General features: G+C 38.9%; 2 protein-coding genes across 2 annotated transcripts in view; one reads left to right on the forward strand and one right to left on the reverse strand.

The window, feature by feature from the left end:
• The window catches only part of VPS11 (VPS11 core subunit of CORVET and HOPS complexes), a 620,327-nt gene extending 604,886 nt beyond the window's left edge, over positions 1–15,441 (reverse strand). The window contains exon 1 of the mRNA XM_044080942.1: positions 15,218–15,441. Within this exon, the coding sequence (XP_043936877.1) occupies positions 15,218–15,362 (145 nt within the window). The 5' untranslated portion in view covers positions 15,363–15,441. The remainder of the gene's footprint in view (positions 1–15,217) is intronic.
• Positions 15,442–15,461: 20 nt separating this feature from the next.
• Positions 15,462–26,016, forward strand: part of HMBS (hydroxymethylbilane synthase) — a 378,523-nt gene continuing 367,968 nt past the window's right edge. The window contains exon 1 of the mRNA XM_044080943.1: positions 15,462–15,637. Within this exon, the coding sequence (XP_043936878.1) occupies positions 15,608–15,637 (30 nt within the window). The 5' untranslated portion in view covers positions 15,462–15,607. The remainder of the gene's footprint in view (positions 15,638–26,016) is intronic.

The following is a 26,016-nucleotide window of genomic DNA, read 5'->3' on the forward strand; positions in this document are numbered from 1 at the left end:
TGCCCTGCAAGGTTTAGTTAATTAGTCACCTACGCATAACAATAGACATCAGACAGAACTGTCTGTGTGGTGTGCCAGTAAGTGTTCCCTCATCTCTCTTCCTATTCATGTCATCTGAACAGCACTTTCACAGTAAATAATGTTACAAAATTTTGCCAAGATTCTAAGTATTCCAGAAACTGTGCTCTCTTCTGTTTATTAGACTTCATAGGTAGGTACTAGGCTATTGGCCCTAGGGCCTATACAAGCCTAGCCAAAAAGGTACCCTGGCTTTCGCCACCCAAGAAAATTATTTTCCTGTGCCCCTGTCAAGCAGAGCCACAGAAGTGATCCCCGGGGTGAATTTCCTATTACCCATCCAGTCATCAAGATTTTTCTTGAAGAGTGCTAATGAGGAGCTCTGTTTGACATAGAGAGACAGTCTGTTCAAGAGTATGAGAAGTCTCTGGGACAGGAACCTATCCCTCCAGCAAGTTCTGTTTATTGTGGTGACAAGCTTTAGGTCCCTAGAGCGTGTAGCTCGGAGGGATTGGGATTTCTTTAAGTGGAGCATGTCCAAGAGCTCTGGGTTTGACATAGCTTTGTATGTTAGGCAGAGATAGCCTCCGAGTAGGCGATATGCGACGGAGTAAAGCTGGGAGTTTTTTGAGACGGTCTGCGTAGGCAGAGATCGCTAACACATCTTTATCTTGGGACTTCCAAGACGGCTGCACATTGAGTAACAGCTTAATTCTAGCTCTCCAAGTGTGAAAACAGAAACTTAGCAGAGAAAGACAGTGGATTTATATTCTGGGGTAAATTTCAGTAACTGGCTAGTAAGTGCACTCCCTGGATGCCAGGAAAAAGAAATACAGAGGACCTGAAAGAAAATTAGCTACAAAACGTGAAGAAAAAACACTGACCAGGAAAAGTACTGAAGCTGTCCAACAAAAAGCAGTGCAGGCTCCAGACATGACTTCCAGTAACTTGGAGGAAAGTATAAGAAAACTGCACACAGACCTGATTAAAATAAACAAAACACTGATGAAGAATATCAAGTCAAACAACCAAAGGCTGGAAAAAAATGAAAGAAGCTTTAAACAGATAGTCAGATGAAGTAATAAAACTGCAAAAATCAGAGGTTAAAATGAAGAAAAGGCTGGCTGAATACGAGACCACTCAAGAAGAGATGCTTCAAAAAATAAAAGAAGTAGAGGACAGAGCACGTAGGGAAAACCTGAGATTTTTCTGCTATACCAGAGAAGCTGGAAGGAAGAGACTGTATTAATTTATGCAAGCACAAATAAGCAAATGGACTGGTAATCCACAATACGAGGAGTTAATTGAAAGGGCACACTGTGCGTATGCTCCAAATGTCACTATGAGGAAGCAACCTAGACCTTTAATAGTAAAGATGCAATCCAACAAGTAGGAGCCGATTCTGACAAAACTGTGGCAGAAAGACAAAGTACTAAAAGTGGGAGACAGCAGAGCATTTGTGGACAACGATTATTCATTTGACACCAGGCAGAAAAGGAGCAAATTTATTCCACTATTCAAGAAATGTCAAGAAGCAGGAGTGAGATTCAAACTGCTATACCCAGCTATCTTCAAAATATTCTTCCCTTCTTCTTTTGGGTTTTTCTGGTTAGGGGTCGTCACAGCGGAACTCCGGTCAGCTAATGATTGGCAGTAGATTTTTACAGTGCCAAGGTGCCAGCTCGATGCCCAACCTTCAATGAAGGCATGCCCATTCATGCATGTCTTTTGAACGCCAGCCACTCGACCGCGGGGAGGACACGCAGACTCCACACAGAAGGCACTCCAGCCAAGAATCGAATGGGAGAACCTCTTGCTGTGAGGCAACAATGCCACCGCTGCACCACCAGGACAAAATCAGTTTTTGATGACGTATAAGCTAAGGAAGGAATGCAAAAGTTTGTCCAACAAAAGGTGAGCTGTGAAACAGAAGATTTTACTTCTTGTTCTGCTGGTAATAAAGATCAGAGAGAGAGACTTCTACCAGTGAAACGTAAAATGTTTTAGAGAAGGAAAAAAAACACAAGAGTTGACTTGAAGTTTCGTGGGTATGCTGAAAATGAACCAGAGATAGGACCTTGGAGATGGAGATGAACAGGAATAAAACCAGTAACTTGGAAAATGACAAATGTGGGATTACAAAGCAATAATTATATTTGTGAAACATGACAGAACAAGAAAATCTGATCAATATTGGACTCTTTTGGTATTTGTTAAAATTGTACAGGACTCTAAAGCATATGCCCTACTTCAAGTCACCAATGTTTGGAAAAATACTTAAGAGATAGGAAGAGGAAGGAGAAAGTAAACTGTAATCAAGACATTATAAAATGAAGTATTTAGGAGTATGGATTAAAATGATTTTGTTGTTGCAGCTAACGATATGTGGGAAGAGACTAAACAAAAGATAATACAAAAACGGAGAAATTGTAAGCTCTGTTATATAGATATGGATAGTAAGATACAAGCAGTTAAACTGTTTTTAGCCCCATTAATCTTATACACAGGTCAGGCATTTTTTCATCAACCAGAACAGAAGTTGTGGATAGCAATTAATAAAAAGCTGTAAAATGTTATATAGGAGGGGAAGACAGCAAGAGTCATGTGGGATAAATCGATTCTTCCAATAGAAGAAAGGTGGATTAGGATTCCCCATTTCAAGAGGTATTTCAGAGAAACACAGTTAAGGTTCCTATACACAGCACAAGCAGAAACCTATAATTCAAAGTGGAAAGTGATGATGAAATGGGGAAGCTCAAGAAACAAGGAGAGACTGGGATTTTGGATGCAGACCTTTAAAGAGAATAACAATAACTTACAGAATGCTATATTCATAAAGTAGCAGAAAGTATTCTAAGAACTAAGCCAACACAGGAATGGAGAAAGGAGATTCTGCGAATAGGGTGAATGCAATTAGGAATACAGACAACAGGCAAGAGGGGGATGGAATTTATTAGAGAAAACTGGCAAAAGAACCAAGATATTGGTAGCAAATAACTTGAGAGGAAAAGGTAGCAGAATGGTAATAGAATGGGAAGATAATAATATACTTGGACTGGTGATTAGAGATTGTGTTTCCTATCAAAGATTAACAGAGAATAGGCAAAGAGAAAGAAATAGGTGGGAGTCCCTCAGCAGTGGTAAAGGTTTTAGTAAAATATAGAACAGAAGCTGCTGTTAAAAAAGGAATAACTTGTACAGCATATATAATGTTGCATGATAACTATAAGAATCAGAGGAGGTTAGAAAGGATTGGGAAGACAGATTGGATAAGCAATTCACAAAGAAACAATGGGGGGGGGGAGGTATATGTCTACCTCCCAAACATGCAACAAAATCTAGAAAATTTAGGATTTTTGCTTGGAAATGTTTACATAGATATTTTTATACCCCAAGTAGACTCCAGAGAACTTTTTCTCAGGTAGACAGCAAATATTGAAGGCATGATGGGGACATATTTTCTGGCAGTGTAAGGAGTTGGCAGACTTTAAAGATTCCCTGCAGACAACTCTGAGATACTGGGTAAGCAAAATGGTTAACTAAGGAAATGTTTATTCTGGGCTATGATACAAAATCGGAACTGCCTAGCTATACTAAGGCTTTGTTCAGTCTAATTATGGTGGCTGCCAAAAAAGCCATTACAAGAAAATGGAAATCAAAGTCTGAACCAACTGTAGTAGATGTAATGAATTCAGTAACAGAGATAAAACAACTGGAACTGGGATCTTTAGGAAAGGGAAGGAGCAAATTAAATAGGAAAAATGGGAATTGTTTGAACAATACATACAGTGGAGAAATTAGGTTTAAAAGAAGGCAGGATTTAAGTGAGCTATGTAATGTTTGACTGACAATGACTGGGTAGATTATACGTGATGTATAATATTTGCAACTAAAATTGTCAATATGGTTTGTAATGTAAAATGCTTGCAACTAATATTATATGAAATTAAAACACCAGTGAAGACCAAGACTAAGCTTAAATTCAAAGTTCCAAAGTAAGTCAACCTACTTAAACTTTTAGAATTAGAGTATTCTCCAAATTAATTTTAAAAAACGTTAAAAGTAAATAAAAACTAACGCGAAGTGCCAGTCATTCTTATGAACTTATTTAACATCAAGCAAGGCAGATGACCGCTGTGTGATAAAAAGTACAGTAACGTTATATTTACAGATTTGTCACTAGTCTGAAAACATTGTAAAATCATTGAATAAAAGTTCAATACTGTTTCAGTAATTAAATGCAAAACTTAAACCGTATTCAGTGGTTGGTTTCATGTTACACTATGTCCTAAGTGGTCCATGCTTATTTCATTGATCAAGTCTAGAAAAAGCCCATTGGATATTAGAGGGGATAACTGAGTGGTTAAAGCAGGGAAGGCTGTTTTGATTAGAGGAAAATTCAGGGACAAGGACAGGGTAATGGACATGTGATGAGGTGTTTTACTGGATACAGAATTGGCCAACTGGGGGCAGCTGTCGGAAGAATCAGTGACGTTCTGGGGGGTTTATGTATCATCCCAATGGAGTGCTAGGTGGGAAAATTGGGTGAATAGGGAGCTACCACCCAATCAAATTAACACAGTAATTCCATAGGTAAGTAGAGGTGGGTTAGTAATTTGACCAATCGGAGTTAAAGAGCTGTATCAAGTGACTGGTTTGCGTCTTTGGGCAATCAAAACTTAAGTCAGTGCAAAAACCATTTTATTCTTATTGGACGAAAAAACAGTAGGAGGAGGAGTAGTCAGTGTGCAGGGATAGTTGGTGCCAAAGAGATGTAGCCAATCAGGCCAATAAGAAGTAATGGTGGGAAGGTCAAATGAGGAGCTCACTGGGAGTGGGCTTGTCCAATACAGAAATCATTACAGTTTGGCGGGAGGGTGTGGAGAGACCAATCAGCTGTTTAAAACTTTTGTCAGAGGAACAAAGATAGACAGTAAACCATCCATACGTCATTGCCAAAAAGGTGGGCCAAGTTAATGGGGAGTCAAAGCCTTAGTGCTCAGGAAGGCTTTAATTTGGCCTGAGCCTGTCTTTCAGCTTTTCCCGGTTAGGGGTCGCCACAGCGGAACTCTGGTCCGCTGATGATTGGCAGTAGATTTTTACGTGCTGGCTTGCCGGGCCTAAAGCACAACCTTCAATGAAGTAATGCCCATTCACGCATGTCGACACAGAGAAGACGCTCTGAGAATTGAATGTGCAACGTCTGTGAGGTAACAACGCTACCGCAGCACCCCCACCGCAGTACAGAGTACATAATCAAGTGGTCTTTTACCAATAGTTTATGACTGAATTAAATATATTTACTTGATTCGAAGAATGCCCAGTTAAAAACAATAAATGTCCACTGAAGTCAGAAAACACAACCTAAAGTTCTTTAACTTAAACAAATGCCAGTAGCCATCATTACACCATACAGGTTTTTACGACCTGGGCGGGACGGAGGAAAGTGAATTTATTGTTACCAAATGGCAAATGTTAAGCAGTTTTAATTGTTGAATGCCATTAAAGATATGGTATGTATGTTCATGTTTGAAAAAAAAAAAATCTTCTCCTTCCAGCCTGTATGCTGACCGGGTGGCTGTCAATTGTGATTATGGGGAATTGCTTAATTCATCTGGGTAGGAGGTTAAAAACTTTACAAAATGGAATGGAATTAAAATGCCAGGGTCCAGAGTTTAACAGTTAGAAAATAATTAAAACCTAAAGGAAACAAAATGATTAAGTTAGTGATGTTATTAAACTAGACCAGTGTTCTTTTTAATACCAATAAAAATATTTTAAGGCATATTTTCAAAACTATTTTGAAGGGCTATATAATGATCATACATAATGTTCAAAAACAAGCAACATGGACATCATGTAGCACACAAAAAAAAATGACTTGTTTCTTTAAGTTTTTCAACTAATTACTGAAACAATATCGAATTTTCATTCGATGATGTTACAATGTTTTCAGACTAATGACAAATATATAAACACATTACTGTACTTTTATCACACAGCGCTCATCTGCCATGCTTGATGTTAAATAAACAAGTTCATAAGAATGACTGGCAGTTGCCTTTAATTTTTAACCAAAGGTATTACAACTTTTTAAAAATTTATTTGGAGAATACTCTAATTCCAAAAGTTTAAGTGGGCTGGCTCACTTTGGAACTTCAAATTTAAGCTTGGCCTCGGTCTTCCCTTGTGTATTAGCTTCTTCTTGGTTCTGGAGTGGACTCCCACTCCGATACCGCATACTCCAAGTGACCAATTTAGGGTAGCATGTCTATGTACTGATCCCTTGAATACAACTATGATTATGTCAATATGGTTTATTTTCATTTATATAAATGTACGATTGCCTAATTAAATTAAGATTTTTTTTTAAACAAGAAAGTTTTATTCCATCTTGATATAATCAAACATACACTTCTTTTCCTTCCTTTACCAACTGTCATCTCCTACGGCAGGCTGCTCTATGCTCTGGAAATTCGGTCATTTCCACCACCCCTATAACTTCCTTCAAGTCTTTGACTATACCATAAAATGTATTTTAGTTTCAAAAATTCTTCTGTATGCCCAACCCCTATGTTTTCTATTTTCAGCCTTTCACACTTCATGAACTCTTTCATCACCATAAATCTTGAGTTCCTTTTCATCTTTCCTTGTTTAAGTTACAATTCAAGTTTCCTCCCATAATTATTGATATATTTACCACTACTTACTTATTTCTTCAAAGTTCTGTTTTCCTTTTAGAGATGTGTGTATGCATAAATCAGTGTTAGTCTGACACATATTTAAGTTTTTCTCATAATGCACAATTCCCATTCTCCCAGGTACTACTATTGTTACATCTAATATTTTTATTTCCTAACTTATCAGAATCACTTACTTTCCCTGAGCAGGTCTAACTTCCCACTGCTCGTATAATCTGCCTCCCTTATACTGCCTCACAATCTTGCTTCCAAACATATTATATCCACACCTAACTTCTTAAGCCAGTCAACTAACAAACTCCTAATATAATTTTGTATACTATTTATACTTAATATTCCAATATCATCCTTTTCCTTTCTTTCTTTAATTATTTTTCTGCCTTCTCCTAACCTTCTCCCAATTGATTTATCATGTTGTTCTTGTTCTTTCCCAGCCTCCAAGTCTCCCTCCTCCCCTTCATCCCTAACACTGCATACATTCTTTTAACTTTTATCGGAGACCTGTCTGCCTGCAAACCATCCACCTCTACATTTACGCCATCCTTTCTAATATTTTTTTTATATTCTCTTCTTCACTCATTCCTCCATAATGGTCGCTTCTCCACAAATACCTTCAGTAACATTATCAACTACTTGTCTGCCTTTTGTATGATTTTCTTTCTTGTTCTAAGAAAGGTTAATCACAATGTCCACTGTCATTACATTTTCATACTGGTTTACAAATACTGGCAGTATACACCCTTGACCCATATTTTCTTTTGTTACCATCTTGCATCAAATGTGTTGTTTCTCTACAGAACAGAGCATACTTCAGGCTATCCTCGGTATGTACCAGTGATTTTTCCCCATTTAACATTATTATGTTAGGTACATATTTCTCCATCATATGTTCTACCCCCCTTCCAAACAATTCTTTTATCATACACTTTCTTAATGTCATGTACTTTACTACAAAGCGCAAAGAGGTACAAACAGAGTTCTTAATTTGGTTTCTCTTATATCTCATGCTCTTAACTGTACATTTAATTTTTTGACTCTGATGAAAATGAGCAACTTATGTCCAAATGGGACAATCCTGTTAACCAAATACTAAACTACATTCTTAAAATCCTGTTTATAAAATCCTTCCACATTGACAGCATGATTTTTCTTTGCTTCATTCATAGGACATTCTGCTAACAAGTTTCAAATGCTGCATCACTGCAGTCTTTATTACCCAAGTGAATTAATGTTCTTATGTCTTTTAACTCAAACCCCAGTGGAAAAATAATAATATCCATAATGTCATACTTGTTAATAGCTTCACTGTTCTTTTCTTCTGATTCTTACCACTGGTAATTTTATCTGCAGTCAGTCCTTCAGTGCTCCTTTGAAGGCCTATGCTTTCCTCTTTCTCTATGCCTCTTCTTCTGCCTGTCTGATTCACAATTCCAGCATAAGTTTTTGTAGTTCTCCTTTGTGCTCATATAAATTCTTCTTACTTTACCCTTCTGCAGGTGTATGTCTTTAAAACCAGCTTCTCTGACAAACATACACCCAGATTTATACCATCAATCCCAACATTTGTTTCTCTCTCCCAGCTTCTTACCAAGATTTTCAGACATTTCCTGTTCTTGTGGCACTTGTTCTACCACTGTATTGCAGCCAGTCTTCAGCTCCTCCTCCTCCTAGTGGATTAAATCAATTAATATTTATGTTTAATGCCCTCATTCAAAAAAAAAACTGGTAACAATTATCTCTATTCTCTCTCTAGATCATGCTCCACAGGCCCTGTAGCATTCACAGCTTTATGACTGCAATCATCAGTCATGTTGTAAGTGTCTGATCCAAGTAGCAGTTCTCTTACACTACCTAATGACTCACACCAAAAAGGGAAGGGGAACTTCCCCAGTGCCATGGCCAAATTTCCCCTAGTGTATAAACATACCACCATGGGTCTGCCCTGAAGAAAGCTCACAAGACTAGTGGGGCAATCATGGTCAAGAAAAGCATTACAAAAATCACACATAAGCTCCAAATCTTTCCCCACCAGTGAAGGGACGTTCCATGTTTCAAGAGTCAGTTTACACGGTCATGGCCTGTACATTTGTCCTACACCTGCATGCCATATAGCTGGCATTGCACCTGACTTGCATCCTTTTCCTTGCAGATGCTAATCCCATACAGTGGTTCTGTGTAACTTTTTTCCAGGCTAAGCCTGACTGGGCTATGTGGATCACCTGGCCACCGAATGGCCATCATTGAACACCATCTCCAGGGCTGGCTTTTGGGTGGGTCCTAATATCGCTATTCCAGTTGATGTTTTTGGATTCTTTAAATGAACCTAAATCATAACAGACAAGATTTTTAGATCATTGTGTAGGCTCTTCTTTTGGACCAGTTTGTCAAGGGTAATCTTTCCAGGAGCACAATGCTCCCAACAACATATTTCTAAAATTCACAGAGTCAGAATCACACTGCATTAATAACAAGTGAGTTTATTAGGATCATTAATGCACCCACTAAAGGATTTACCCTTTACAAGTTAATGACGAGTCCAGATGAAAGGAGTTTAAGTTACCCTTATTAAGAGATAATTACATACAATTCCATACCTCACCACTAACACTCCCTCTACATAATACATTTTAGGTTTAAGCTAGTGTCCTTAAAATGACTCTGCATACCCAATAGCATGTCAGTGAGCAGTAATCAGCAAAGTCTGATGTTCACAAAAGGGATCCCAAACAGAAAATGCTTAAATCATTACTTCATATGTAGGGTAAGAAATAAAGTAGACTCAAAAGTGAAAATGTTACGTGTCTGCTTCTTTTCTTCATGGAGAAAAATACTCTACTAGCCAAGTATATGGAAGAATGCTTTGGGTCTGCTGCTTCTTTTCTTCATGGGGGTGGGAAGTACATTTATTTATGTTCCTATAAAAATATCCCAATGGTCACGTACTCTGCAAAACACAACTACTAGCAATCACATACTTTGCTCTGCCTAGGTAGGAAAGAAAAAAAAATGGTTACCTGCCATCTAAATACTGCAAGATGTGTCTTGTGTGCTGTAGAGTTATTTCCCATTTTATTTGTCCACTCAATCCATTAGAAAATATAAAGCCTGACAATGTTAATACAGCACAGAAAATAAATGGGGAAAGGATCACGCAGGAAATGATAATTTAGGTTAAAAATTGGTAGTTAAACAGGGAGTGCAGAAACACTGTAAATGCAAAGTCATGCCATGAGCAATGCAAGCAGGATAGTGGAAACAAAACTGTTGGTCAAACTAGACAGGTGCATATCCAAGAGACTATCCCTTCTCCGGAGCAGGCTCCCAATCCATGTGAAGCAGAATTCCTCTTTAACCCAATTCAAGAGTAACTTGGACAACTGGATGGGGAACAGGAAATTCATCCTTGGTTTGACACCTATGTCTCTAATGGACACAGGCAATCTGTAAGTGGCTCATCTCCAATGCCCCTGCTTGAAAATTGTTTCATTTCCTAACCCCCTGCCTACATTTATCAAGGGTACCAGAATTTCAGAGATTTGGGATGCATGGTTAGGCTTATAAAGGCCCTTGTGGCCATTAGTCTAGTAAACGTCTATGAACATATAAACTTTCCAGTGGTGAGGTGTATACATACAAACTGAATTCCTGAAGGATTTGCTCAGGACATCATCTATTAATGAAGTTCCTAATTAAAAAAATAAATAAATAAAACTTCAAAGATACATTTTGGGGGAAAATGGCATAATACTCATACTGCTTTTCATTATCACAAATGCACACTACTAGAACACAACTACTCTCATCAACAAAGTATCTTGGGTTATACTACTAACATGACATACAACTTCAGTGAATTAGTTCACACTATCCATGTAACAGCATACTTAAGCTAAGTTTATTACTCCTGATTTTTATATTTCAGAGTACCAGTTTTGTAATTAATTGGAAAAGAGTAGGGTGGGACTTGAGCAAAATGGCTCCTGTAAAAGTCTCACATTTATTTTAACAATGATAAAAACAAAACGGATTGTTTCAGTATGACTTTTGATACAGGCAAGACATTTATTACTGAGGCATTAATAGATCACCTAAGTCATGTAAATTAGACACCTGTGAAGTACTGAATTTTATAAATTTGCTCAAACCTTCAAAACTCCAGTACAGAAAATTATCTTAACCTCTTGACAAATGGGGCATAGTAAATAACACAAGTCAAATGAAAAAATTCATACATTTTTGTAAGACAATGAGTTAACACGTGTAATTAACATACTAGCATGCTCACAGGTAAGTAACAGGATTGACTCTGATGATGCCGTATGTATTATGGTGAAAGCGCCAAGTTCTGTGGATTTTGGTAATTAAAGCAGTATTTTTCTACAGTGTTTCCTGACTACTCTTTTTTACAAGTTTGGCTCTTGTTGGGCTATTTTGTGTTTTTTTGCTAGGTTAGCTGATTTCTCTTTTGTACTCTAATTAACCTATTCCATTTGGTTAGAGATTGGTCTTACCCATCCTATGGTCAATAATCATATATATTACAATAACTAGGATCACAAAATAGATAATTTGAAGAGATCTAGGCATGGGATAAAACATTTATTAGTTGCCTCTGTCTGTTAATAGTACAGGGAGCAGTCCTGGGGTACGTTTTCTGTTTCCCATCCATAGATTCAAATTGCTTTTGAATATGGGCAAGGATTAACTTTATTTTATGTGGATGAGGAGTATGTTCCAGACCAGTGGTACCCTCCGAGAAAAATACATGTCCCTCCAAACTGTTCTGTTGATGTTGCAGAAGAAGTTTAGATCATTAGACTGTTTCTCGTGCCATTTGACCTGCTGATGTGCAGTAAATCCATTAGTATTGGGTCAGAGAATGGCTTGTATGCCAGACAGTCAACTATTAGCAGCCTGTAGAATACTGAATATAATATCAGGTGTTTAAGGTGGTTTATGTAGGACATATTGTTTAGGCTTTGTACAATTTTAGTAAGGAACGTCTGTGGGTGTTCCAGTTGTTACATGCATCTAGACAAATATATGCCAAAGGGAGCATTATACGCAATGACTGGCCTAATGAAGGCTAAATAAAGGTAAAAATGTGGTAAAAATCCTTGATACTTTCTGCATTCTGTACTACCTGAACGAAATAATGTTAAATGTTCCCCTCTATGCCAGTTTTCTGACAACTGTGAGTATTCCAGTACGAGCCAGTACTAAGTCTAGGTTCATATCAAGATATCCTACCAACACTAAGTAAGGAAATACTACAAAACATCTGGAAAAAGTGTCTTGGAATGATATTTTCAAAAATAAGGATAGAAATAGGATGTGGAACTTCTTAAAAGTTTTAAAGTTCAAAATAGAGAAAAAAACAGAACAGTCAAGTAATATAAGTAGGTATAGTAGAAGCTTAATACAGTTTCAACAAACAAATTAAGGAGGAAGCCAATTCTATGCAAAACCTTGTATATTAGGACCACTATTAATAAACTGAACAAGAACATTCAAATCACTTTAAAAGGGAATCAGAGAAGTTAAAAAAATGTTTGACATACAACATAAAGGTCAAGGATATACTTGTAAATATCTCACATATAACATGAGAACTAAAGAAAAAAATAAGGTGGAAAATCTGTTTACAAACTATAGAATTTTATGGGTCAAATATATCAATATACCTAAAGAAGAAGAACAAACATGTAAAAAATTAGAAGATTAGTCTGTTAATCACACAAAAAATGTAAAACTTTTGGATAATCTAATTTATTCCAAGGAATCTGTAAAGATGGCATTACAAATAAGGAATTACAGACATTAAAGTTGCAATAATCATTTCAGCAACACTGCCACACTAAGCAGCCATGGCAGTACCTATAAGAGGGTTAAGTACGCCTAAGCAAACCACAAAATCTGTAAGAAAAAGGGCAGTTGAGACCATCCTGTGGTTAGGGCATAGTCTGGAAACATTTTAATTCTGAAACATCCACTGGCTGTTTATACTGTCTGCCAGCAGCAGACAGTTCTAATGAAATACTCCAGTAACTGAGTAGAGTTTTGCTAGTTACTGGCCAAACCTTTAAAAATGATTTATATGTCTACTTATGGACAGGCAGAAGTACCTGACAGCTGGAAACGTGTCACAATTAAATCAATACACAAATGTTAAAGGCACAACTAGTTACAGACCTATATTACTACTACCTAACACAGGCAAGGTTATGGAAAATTAGGATGAGTAAGTTGCTTGAAAACTGGAGTCCATGGGAATTGGGTACTACATATCAATGTGAACGTACAAGACATACATCTGTTGCTGTATGCAAACAGTTCTTGTGGCATCAAAGACATTCAGGCATGTGATATTCATAGATTTTACAGATGCTTTTGATAGGATCAATCAGAATTTACTGGTTAGTAAACTTCTTGATACAGGGTTTTCAGGACCTCTTGCAAACTGAATTACAGTTTACTTAAACAATTGAAAATGGCAAATACAGCATAAGTCAAGACTGAGTGAAACTATAAGCCTCGGTAGTAAAGTACCTCAAGGTTCATTTAACATGCTTCCCTTTTTAGTCTTACACTTAAGAAATAAAAATAAAGCAGAATTACGATGACATAGAAATGGGAAAATGTGTGTCTTAAGTGAAGATCAGGTTTTGGGGCTTCCTTTTCTGAGAATGCAATCAGAGCGGTCATCAAACAAGTACAACTGCTTAAGGAACTGGATATCTGGATTAACAACAAACTCAGTTTCATTCATCACACAGATCTCATTAACAATGCAATAACATTGAGTGCCTTAGGAGATTTACAAAAACAAGAACTTTAGAATTAAAGAAACTATAGTTATTACCATGGCGAGGATGAAACTATAATATGGAAACTGACTGGCTTCCCTATACAAATTCTCAAATAACTAGGTTGGAAAAAAATATACAAGCAGTTCACAAAAAAAGATAACTTTGGATATACTGTTTTAAGAGGAAGAACTGGTAAAACAATTTCTTTATCACTGCATACAGGCATGCATGACAGAAGCGGATGCAGGTCATTAAAGCTAAACAGGACCTGTTTCTATGAGAATGTTTAGTTTTAAAAGGGATAGAAAAGTATGGCTCATGTTATACTTTTGACAACATTTAGAAGAATCAAAAAATTACCGACTGCTTTTCAGAGAGGATTGTGGCACAATGAAATAAATTACCGGACGTTGTTAATGACAACAAGGACAAAAAATGTTTAAGCTGAAGACTTACCAATTTTATGGGAAGAAGTCTTACGGAGCAAAATAGGCTGAAAGTGCATTCAGTCCAAGTTTGAATTGTTATTGTATTGTACTATATCGGTAACACGCAGTACTGCTTTACTTTAATGTTATCAGGTTGTCCAGTTAGTCAAGCCTGTTTTCAGTGGACACCAAACCAGAAAAGCTCTATTAATAAATTATTTGTTACGAGCAGTAAAAATGTTGAAGACAAATATGAATTAGAACCACAACGATTCTTATGGTTATACTACTCAGTGCACTAAAAGCTATCTAACTCTGCACTAAACAGTGATTCACAAAAGTACGCTTCGGTTAAGTATCAATGCAAGCAATTATCAGTCTAATTAAAGAACAGAAAACAGTCATTTAAAAGCTTCGTAGCAAGTAATGAGTTATTTACTTGACAATATACAAGTATATTCAACATTGACATCTGTAAACTCAACAACTCGATAATGACACCATTCAAAATGAACGAGACAGCAAATGAAACATTCACTGATTCCATTGCCTGCCACTTCTTATCAGTGTAAATGACAAGACAATACTTGCAAACTCAATGGATTTTAATATTTTACTACCTAGGATGATATTGCTGCTCTTTTCAGTGTATATCCAAGGTACCAAACAGACCTGAACAAATTATCTGTCATACACCGGAGAGAAACTGGGTGTTGATCTCATTGGCTTGCGCTTAAAAGACCACCCCCCCCCCCCCTTAAAAATAAATAAACATACAAATGCCAAACCACTACGTTTTAAGGACGTCTCTCAACTGTTAGGATTTTAGGCACAGCAGTAACTTTTGCCCTTCGATTTACACTTTTTCTTCTTAAACTTAGTTTGTTTCCTTAGAAAAGCATCAGTAATTCCACTAACTATGCTGTGACGCTACAACTTAAAAGCTTCTACCCGAGAAATAAGGTGCTTCTCCAACTGCTATGACTTTAAAGGTCAGTCCTGCAACGCTTACTGGTCGGCAATACAAGAAATATCATTTTCTTGCACTCCCTTAGGTTCTTCATCCCTAGAAAAGCAAATAGTAATTCTAATGACACTAAATGCCGTCATACAAAGACGCTAATCTATAAACGGAGGATTTAATTCTCAATAAATTACATCACTTTTTCATATTATGTGCCAACCTCCAAGAAACACTCAAACACGGATGTACTTTTGCCAACTCCAATGCCCCGACTTGTGGTATGTTTTTAAAGGATATCTCCAAGAACCATATGGCCCTTGCCCGCATCACACGCCGAGATACTAGCTGGCAAAGAGAACGGTTGTGCCCCATCTACAGTAGGGTCCTTCACCAGCTCCTTATCAAAGAAAACAAATTTCCGCCACTGCTGATAGGTAGACATGTTTAACTCTGTCAATGGAACATCGGTCACATGACTAGTGCAAGAGAAGCAGTCGGAGTCACATGTCAAAGACCCATCCTCAAAGAGAAACGTCACGTTGAGCGTAAGACTCTGTGGAAAACTACTCCCCCTTTTGTGAAATTTAAGGGCATCTGATAAGATGGTTTATTAAAGATGTTTTTTTGGAATGCATCAAGCCACAATCAGTAATCATTTTAGTATTATCGTCACAGTAAGAAATAGCCATGGCAGAACTCAAAGTACCTGTAAGAGGGGTAAGTGTGTCCGACCAAACCACAAAAACTAAAGGGCAGTTGAGACCGTCTTTTGATTATAGCTTATTGGCTGGAGACGTTTTATTTCTGAGATATCTACTGGCTGCTTAGACTGTCTGTCACCTGCGGCTAGTTTTAATAGCTGAAAAGAGTTTTGCTAGTTAGTGGTGGAGAACAGTAGGTTGTTCTAATTTCAGTGTTACATTGTCGGCCGGGCTTTAAATTAATACTTTTAAAAAGAATTTGGCTTTAATATATACGTTCGCAAATATCTTAAATAAAGCGTTGTTAAGTATTTGTGCTTTGTTATTTATGTTTGAAACTCGGAAGTGCATATTTTACTGCATTTGAAAGACATGTAGTTTTACTTGTATATGTATTAACTAGTATGAGTTGTTGAACAGCGATTTGAAGTGTCTTCGTGGTAACTGCATAGTTGGCATCGACTTATTTTTAACTTGGTTATGTGTTTTAAAATGACCTGTTGCGTTTAGCATCCCCCCCCTCCATGAGACCAGATCAGTTCAGGAAGTGAGTTTACAAAAGATGCAGGAGAGTTTAAGTTTTTATAGCGTGACAATTTCTATTCCCTTCTTCCCTATCCCATTGTCTTAACCCAAGATCCTACCCTTGACTTGCTTTGCTAAAATGCTACTCCATCCATAGGTTCATAGGTTGATACTAGGCTATCTGCCCTAGGGCACTTATAAGCCTAGCCAGAGTGTTTGGCTTTCGTCACCCTTTTAGATTAGTTGACTGTGCCTCTGTATAGTAGGTCGCCATATTAAGGTTAGTTTACTGTACCTCTGTCTAGCAAGGGCACAGAAGAGATCCCAGGGGTAAACTTACGGTCTCCCATCCACTCGTCAAGATTTCTCTTGAATAGGGTCAGTGAGGGGCTGTGCCTAACATGGATTGGGATTTTGTTCCAGAGTGAGGGGAGCTTCTGGGATATGAATCTGTCCCTCCAGCATGTCCTGTTTATTTCTGTGCTGAGGTTCAAGTCCCTAGGAGCGTGTAGCACCAAGGGATTTGGATTTCTTGAGGTGGAGCATGTCCATTAATTCTGGGTTGGACATGGCTTTATACGTCAGACACAGATCGCCTCTGAGTAGGTGGTATGCAGCTGAGTAGAGCTGGAGTTTCTTTAGCCGAAGTGCATAGGGCATCTGTTTGAGTCCCTTTATCCTCTTGGTGAGGTACTTTTGGGGTCTTTCCAGTTGCTGCAGGTGTCTGGTAAGGTACATCCCAAATGGTGCATTATATTCAATTATGGGCCTGATAAGTGATGAGTAGAGGGGCACCGTGACCTCTCTTGATCTAGATGTGAACCCTTTCATGATAAGGTGGGCTATATAGAAGGTCTTTCTAACTACTTTGGCAATGTGATTGTCAAAGGAGGGATTACTATCTACTTGGGTCCCCAAGTCCCTAATTACTTCTTCTGTACTTAATGGATTACCACCTATGTGATAATTTGTGGGCACTTTGATTTTCCCAAAGGGGATGACAATGCACTTTTTGGCATTTAGCTTTAGGCCATGGCTCTGGCACCAGTTATCCGTCTGTGAGACCCTTTTGGAGGATGCTCGTGTCAGCCGGAGAGTCGATTATGGCACCCAGTTTGCAGTCGTCTACGAACGTTGTCAGCCATAGTCCACCCGTGTTAGTCTGTACCTCGGAGAAATATATATAGAACAAGAGAGGTCCCAGGACTGAGCCTTGTGGGACACCACTTGTAACTGGTTTAGAGTCTGACATGGCACCTGCAATTCTGACCATGTGGGTTCTGTCCCTGAGCCAGTTAACAACCCATCTTGTGACATAGGGGTTGATATTTAAGCTGGTGAGCTTATTTATGATGCCTGAGTGGGGTATTGTGTCGAAGGCTTTTGGGAGGTCCAGGTAGGCTGTGTGGACTACCTTCCCTTCATCTGTGGCTTTGGTAACAGTTTCAAAGAAGTTGACCAGGTTCAAGAGGCAAGATCTGCCCTTAACAAAACCGAATTGGGTAGGATCCAGTGTCTGGAGGTTCCCAATGTCCTTGTTTATGATTTCCATCATGATACGCTCCATAGCCTTGCAGACCAGGCTGGTCAGGCTTATAGGGCGATAGTTTCTGGGGTCCGTTGTGGCACCACCTTTGTTGAGCGGGACCACTGTTGCTGTGTGCCATTCCTTGGGTACATATCCTGTAGTAAGGCTGAGATTGAACAGTGTCTTTAAGTGAGGGTTTAATTCTTCTTGGAGCTCATGTAAGACGCAGCCCGGGACACCGTCTGGTCCCATTGATGCTGTGTTTTTTGCTTTGGAGAGGGCAGCTCTCATCTGTGATCACAGGGAGGCTACATTCTGTTGGGATAGACATTTGCTCTTTTGGAGGGGAAGGGGCGGAGAAGTTTGCACTGAACCTTTCTGCCAGGATGTTGGCAATGTCTGTGGGTTCAGTGTATTTTTTGTCATTTTGCACTAACTCAGAGCATATCTGGGAGTTGCCTCCCAGGTTCCTGACATAACTAAAGAAGGCCTTGTGATTATCCTTAGTGTCTTGTGCAGTTTTTCTTTCGAAGCTTGCCTTAGATGATTTTATGAGGGATCGTAGTTTCTTGCTAGTACTGATCAGAGACGCCTTCCCTTTTTGGGATTTTTCTCTATCATGTAGTAGCTTTCTCCTTCTGTTATATAGGTTATTTATGGCCGGGGTCCACCAGACAGGTCTCCTGCCTTTGGAGGAGTGAGCTTTGGTTTTATTTGGGATAGCATGCTCCATGCATTCCTGTAGGTGTCCATAGAATGCTTTTGTAATGGATTCTACGTTTTGGGCCGTAGTTTCCACTGGCCCGGGGCCTTTGAAAGATTCCACCTCGGTTTTGAGAAGTGTGAAGTTTGCTTTTGAGAAGTTCTTCACCGTGGTTTCCTTGGCTAGGGGTGGGGATGGAATATGGATGTCCAGTGAGATTAATTTATGGTCTGATCTTACCAATGAGGGGTATACCTCTGGTGTGGAACATATAGACTCCATGTTGGTGATGACCAGGTCCAATATGTTTTCCCCTCTTGTGAGAGTGGTGACCAGTTGTTCCATAGCATTTGAGTTTATAATTTCTAGGAACTGTTGGGCGAGGGTATTTGGGCTTGAGTAGTTTTCCTAGTCGATGTTTGGGTAGTTGAAATCACCCAATATAATTGTGTTTGGAGACACCTTCATATTTTCCAGTGTTCTCAGGAAAGCCGAGTGGGGTTCCTGTGTTTGGGAGGGTGGTCTGTAGCAGGCTACAAACTGAAAGGCAGTTTTGCCCACTGTTAGTTGCACATGGATGGTCTTCGATGCTTCGTGAGTGCCACTAACCTGGGGGTGTGGGTATCTTTGATGTATATGGATACTCCCCCTCCTTTTGTGGTTCGGTCCGAGTTTTGTGGCTGAAAAGCATGGTATGAAGTATAGCCTGGTAGTGCTGGGGTGCTTTCGGGAGCCTTGAACCAGGTTTCTGTTACTGCACAGATATCGATATTCTCCATACTGAGGAGAGTCTCGAGTGCGTGCATCTTGAGGTTTAGACTTCTGGCGTTGAGCAGGATTACCCTTAGCTTTTTCTTTGTGTTGTCTATGGAGGTGGGTTTGTCTTTTGACCCTTGCCTAAAAAAGGCACTATGGGGAGGTAAGAGCCTTTGCCAGTATTCGAAAACCTAGGGGTGACAGGTGCAAGCCGTCCCTGGCGAAGCAACGTGGCTTGTCGAGCATGTCATCCCAGGCTGACAGACACTGGATCCCCTTTGAATGACACCAGCACTTTAGCCAATTGTTAAAATTGATCATTTTGTCTTTATATTGTGGCATCATTCTTGGTGAGGGCAAGATGCTACTCAAGGTCAGGGTCATACCAGCCTGGGCTACATGACCAGAGAGCTCCTCTATGTCTCTTTTCATGTAGTCCAGGGAGGTACGTCTCAGGTCATTCACACCAGCATGGACAATGACGGAGTCATATTTGTACTTGCTTTGGAGTGACCTGAGTGCATGTGTTATGTGGTGGATCCTGGCACCAGACAGGCAACTTACAGTGACCTTCTCCTTATTTAGTCTGGTGAGTGGGACGTCAGTGTGTCTGACAATAGAGTCTCCTATTACAAGTGTATTCAGTGTGTTGTTTAGCCTTAAGGGCTGTGACTGTGTGGCACACTGACTTTGTGAGTTATGTGTTACGTGGGTATTGTTGCATGGTGGGGGTTGCTTGGATGTCTGCTTGGGAGGTCTGTGCTGCTTGGGCAGATTTTTGTTTAGAGCCTCCCAAGTATGTTTTTGTGTGTTTATATGTTTGGTTTGCTGATGGGTCTATGTGAGACTGGATTTGTGGTGTGTGTGATAACCTTTTCCTCCTGACCGGCTGTGCCAGTACTGGGTTGAGAGAGCTCAGCCTCCAGTTTGGCTATATAGTTGCATCTCTCACATATGTTTGAGCTTGTTGAGAGGAGGAGTGGGTGGTCTGTGTACATAAGGCAGTTGTAACATTGCCTCAAGATTCCCAGTTTCACCAGCTGGACTGGAGAGTAAACCCGAAACTGGCCTTTGGACATGCCTGAAAAGTATAGGGAACTACTTATCGATTAATCAGAAAGGACCAATAGGGAGCAAGTACTTAAAAGGGGTATAAGAGGGTGTAGTGCTTAAGTTTATTAGTGTTTACCTGTAAGATTACTTATATGAGCAAGTGCCGGGCTTTTAGATAGAAAATAGAGTGCTTGTTTTGAGATTTAGAGCAGTTCTAAGGGTAAAAGTGAAGAGCAGACTTTGTAGAGCCGGAAATAGTTTAAACCCATTTAAGCGGCGCTGCGCTATGTGCAAAATCACGCAAAGCCGTGCTAAAGTGGGTTTTAAAGCAGGGGATTTGACAGACCTAGGAAATAGCCCAAAAATCCATCTAACAATTGTAAATGTGTATTATGTACGCTGACCACAAGCCTCATTTTAACTTTATTAATGTGTTGAATGCAGTATATTTCATTTTCTTTATTGCTGGTCAGCATACCTCTCAATCTGTTAGTTTAAGAAATCTGGACAAAGGCAAAAATAATGGGGGACAAAGGCAAAAAAGTAGAGGCAGATTTTAAATAGTTATAAACTTAAAAGGTTGCTAGAATTATCGGTTTTGCATTAATATGCATTGTGTTTGGGATATGAAGTTTGAAATTCAAATGTCTGTCATTATTTAGTGACTTCAGTCCTCAATGATTTGCCAGAAAACTATACATTTTATGCAGAAGAGACCAAAATTATAAGGCAAAATCTGGACACTTGAAAGGCATACTGATCAGTATATCACTTTTGTAGCTTTTATGATGTGAGGTGAGCCTGAAGATGGTCAACTGAGATCAGTCTGTATTATGGTTAACAAGTTAACAAATAAATAACTGAAGTGTAGTTGTCTGCCCAGCTTAATGGGTCTCAATGTCAGTGGTCCGGAGTGGGGTGAAATTGCATGACCTACATTTATTTTTCTAGCCAAGTACAATGGTGGATCACATGTGACACTGACATATGAGTTGAGTAAAGCTGCTGTCACAGAGACCTGCAGCTCAGCCTCTTGCCCCAGGAGTCAATGACAGACCAGTAAAGGAATGCACATTTTTAAAGGGAGGAAAGAAAAGTAGGGGCCTGAAAGCTTTTCTTTATTTTATTTTGCATTGTTTGCACAATACACTTTTGCTCAATGTAGATTACTTATGATATCTTGTTAAATGCTCAATAATGTGATGTAAAATATGTTTATGTAGGTACGTATGTACTTATAATAATGTGGACCAAGGTCTGATGACAGGAGCAGTATTTCTTGAATTCAAAACAGCTTTTGAAATTAGTGAGGACCAATTACTAAATAGGCTTATAGACTGCATTTTTTCTTCAGATTTTGTACAATGATATTCCAACTCCCTATCCAATTCATTCATCATTTATGTCTCTCTCCATTAAATTGATACATTTTTTGTGGTGTCCACAGGGGTCTTCTCTTTTATTTATTAATGGTCTGCCTTGGGACCTACCAACATGCGACTACATAATGTATGCAAATAAAATAGTCTACTAGGCATGTTAAAATCATCTAATGGAATTTCTGAATAACTGCAGTCAAACATTGAAGTAATCTGGAACTGGTTAGCCAAAAACAAATTTGTTGAAAGTACCAGCAATATTAGTGTCATGCTATTTGGCACAACTGAAAAGATTAAACATGCCCCTTTCCTAGTCATCACCGGTCCCTCACATAACAGTCTGTCTGTAACCAATTCATAATGATACTTGGGGATAATGTTAGTACCTTCTCTTTCATATACACTTCATGCAAAGACCCAAGTCAGTAAAGTGTTAGATCAACTAAAAGCAATTTATTCAGCATCTAATATTCTTATTCCCGAGGTCATATGTTCTGTAGCCATCAGTGTACATATTCACAAGAAAGAATATGGTCTCTTTATCATAGCAAATTCAACTGTTATCTCTTCTTTATTGCAAACCACTGCAAACAAAATTATGCATTTCATTATTTGGCTAACAACAGAGAGTACACCTGCACTACAATAAAGAAAGGTAGATGGTTTACAGTCTCATCTTGAAATGATCTACTGCTTAATGCCCCAAATTACAAGATCCTTGACTCTAGATACTGCCCACTATTAAAGAACCGATACCCTTATAGACAGTGCAACTATATCCTCAGAAATAGAGATGTGGTATTGTTAGCTAGACATTCATACAAATTAGCCACTACTGGAAAAGCCTACTCAAAAATAGCTGCCTCCAGCTGGACCAAACATTCAGAAGAAAAACAACTTGGAACCTGATAGCTTCATACTGCAACTAAAAGCCTATCTTGTACAACAGTATGCCTGTAAGTGTTTCAGAGATGTGGGTTAGAAGATGTTCACAGGATAAGTAACTGCTGATAGTTAATATTGAATAGCTGTTACCATACCCATTTAGACCCAACTTTGTGAAAATGAACTTTAAACAATTTTGCATTGGCACTACACGCGTATTTAATACTGTATCATACCCATCTAAAAAGAACTGACTGTAGCACTGCATCTATAATTCTGTTACTAAGTTAATGTATATTATTGTGTAAATATTTCTGTAGCTGTCTGCATGATTATTTATATTGTGTAGTCATATTGTCTATGTTTTATTTGTATTGTCTAGCGTACTTGGCTCAGGTCAAGACTGAAAATGGTCCATGGACCAGTTCCCCTACCTGGTTAACCATGTTAAATAAAAATGTTCACTGAGGTAGAGCATTGATCAGAAATGACCAACTGCAGGCTTAGCCTGGGTTGCAAGCAACGCATAATCAAAACAGAATGAATGCAACAAATAAAATGAAACATAAATTCAGTAACTTGAAGGATGAAGTATAAATTGATGGTACTGTGTACATATTTACATATGAGGTAGTCATAGGTGATAGAAAGGAGTTAAGATAGCAGTGAGGTTAAAATGAAGTGTCTAGCACAGAAAAGGGGGGGGGGTATTGATTACATTTTTGTAATTTGTTCAGTATTCTGGCATTTGCATTTATTTTGCATTTGCAGAAAATGTTCAAGTTGTGGTCAGAATTTAGGGAGGCTATAGATTTCTTTCAAATGTGGTGGGAGAGATGGCCATATTTTGAGAGTGAGGACAGAGAAGCAATGGTCAGCGATGGGCCATTTGGTTGTGTAGGTTTGGAATGCTGGTCTTAGTCTAGATTGTCTGCTCATGTTATAGGTTAGGGTGAGGCTCAGAGAGAGGGGACATGGAATGTAGTGGTGTAGTAGTTTAAAAATTAGGGAGCTAGGCAGAAGGTTATGTCTGTCTAGTACAGGTAGCCATTTCACTTTTGACACAGTAAGGCAGTGGTGATCATGTCATGGATAGTTGGTAATAAATCATCATAATTTTTATAAGCAATGGATTGTAGAATAGTTGTTTTTGATTGAAGCAGTTGCAAGTAGTGGTAAGCCATATTCAAGTTTTGAAAATAGAATGCCTTTCACTGTAGGTGTTCTGGTTGGTAGAGAGAGAGTAATGAAGAGTTTTTGAGCCCTCAGTGGGAGAAAGTTTACATTGAGTCTGAGTTTTTCAGTATGGCCTTGAAAGTTAATGGATTGGATCAAGCCAGATGCCTACATTTCTAAAATAGGTTGTTATTTCTATATGGTTATTGAAATGTTCTTTACTTTGGAGTGTGGAGGGGCATTTAGCTAGTTTCTTGTTTATTCGAAAGAGTACAGATATGTTTTTTTTGGGGGGGAGGGGGGTTGAGCAGAAGATTTTCTATAATACACCATTTGTTTAATTCTAGGAAACCTGCATGCAGTTCTTTGGATCTCTAGTGAAGCAGGGGTAGTTGGGATAAGATTGAAAATATTCTGGGGCAAATGTTGATCCCTGTTGAACTCCTGACTGAGTGGAGATAGCTTGAGCTAGGGAAGAGCCAATTTACACTTGGAAGGATCTGTTAGTGTGGAAGTCCTTGAACCACTGAGTGGTTTGTGGACTAATGCCAATGTTCGTAAGGTGTGTTGGTAGAATGGAGTGATCACCCATGTCAGAGTCTTGGGTTAAGCTACATTTAGCTTACCTCAGTCCATGTTGGTTAGGATATTATCATTTAGGGTCCATAGTGCAACCGTGCTACTTCTATATGACCAAAATCCGTATTGCTATTTGGAGAACAGGTGGTATTTATGGAGTTATGAGTTGAGTTGATTGTACATGTGTTTTTCCAGGACTTTGCCTAATTTAGGAAGTATAGAGATTGGCCAGAACTGGCTAGTGCTGGATGGTTTGCTTCCTTTGGGACTGGAATGGCTGGAGCTGATTTCTATTCTTCCATATTTTGAGGGCATGATTGTTAGTCGTGAGGCAAATGTTATAGATACGGACAAGTGGGGTAACTAAATATTAACTGCAGTGGTGTAGAAACCAAGGGCATAGACTGTCAAAACTGTTAGATAAGTGCAGACGGATGTCTTTTAGTAGGGGTATGACTTGCTTTCCAGTAATTCTACTGAAGTAAAAGGTTGTAAAATATTTTGGTGGGCTACAGTCAGATTGGAAGTTGGTGGAGTGGACTGACAGTAGGGGAAGGAGGTTGAAAACTGTCAGAAAGCCAGAAGATAAAAGGTTGCCAGACTGAGCTGTTGGGTAGGTTTCTGTTGAGATTTCCTTGGGAGAGGCTGTACCTGTAAGGTTGTTTACTTCTTGCCAGAACTTTTCTGAGTAATGTAGAGAGAGATTTGCTTTATTGTCAGGTATTTGACTTTGTGCCTGCAAATGGCTTGTTCAGTGGTATGTAAGAAGGTGTAATGCTCTCTATTTTGTGGTGTGGAGTTCATTTTCTAGTTTTGTCATTCCTCATTATGAAGTTGCATTAGTATTTTAAGCTGTTTAGAGAGCTATTCAGTTTTATTTTGCTTGACAAGCCTGGTAACTATATGGTATTATACCATGATCCCCCCAAAACGTGCACGCTGATTGGCCAGCGTGCCCGTTGTAAATCGAGTTATACTAATGGAAAAAGGTCCGGTCGCCCGGACTTTTTTCCATTAGTAACTCTATCTCGCTATGTTAAATGGGTTTAACATAGCGAGACAGCTTTAAAATAAGCAACGGAGATCTCCGTTGCTTATTTTAAAGCTGTCTCGCTATGTTAAACCCATTTAACATAGCGAGACAGTGTTTTAAAACAGCGGAGAAAGCAAGATCTCCGTTGCTTTAAATGTCTGCTATGTTAAATGAGTTTAACATAGCGAGACAGTTTAAAATAAGCAACGGAGATGTCCGCTGCTTATTTTAAACTGTCTCGCATGTTAAACTCATTTAACAGCGACACTAAAAGCAACGGAGATCTTGCTTTCTCCGCTGTTACTCACAACTCTGATGTACTGCGCAGGCGCCAAGTACATCAGAACTGCCGGATGCCAGGCATCTGCGGAAGAGCAGTAAACAGGCATTATACTATGCCATTATTTAAGAAAAGGAATAGTTTCTTTTCTTAAATAATGTCATGTATAATAAATAACCACTTCTGGGTGTGGGTAATGCTAAATTTACCCACGGTTGGCTTTGTTTGGTCCTCGGCTCCTCGACCAAACCACGCCAACCGTGGGTAAATTTAGCATTACCCACACCCAGGCGTGGGTTATTGCTATAATAGGTGTTTTGGAGAGAATGGAGGAATTGTGTTAGTTGAATTGCCGTGCTGTTAGAATCTGGCAGACTGAGTATTGCAGTCAGAGCTTTGGTATAGAGATGAGAGAGAATTCTAGAGTTTGTTAGATGATTTTGGTCTGAATGAAGACATCTTGAGGGGGTGATGTTAGCATTTTTAGATGTGAAAGGT

This window comes from Protopterus annectens, chromosome 8.part0, assembly GCF_019279795.1.
Source record: "Protopterus annectens isolate FY-2018-M chromosome 8.part0, PAN1.0, whole genome shotgun sequence".
NCBI classification, from domain to species: domain Eukaryota; kingdom Metazoa; phylum Chordata; order Ceratodontiformes; family Protopteridae; genus Protopterus; species Protopterus annectens.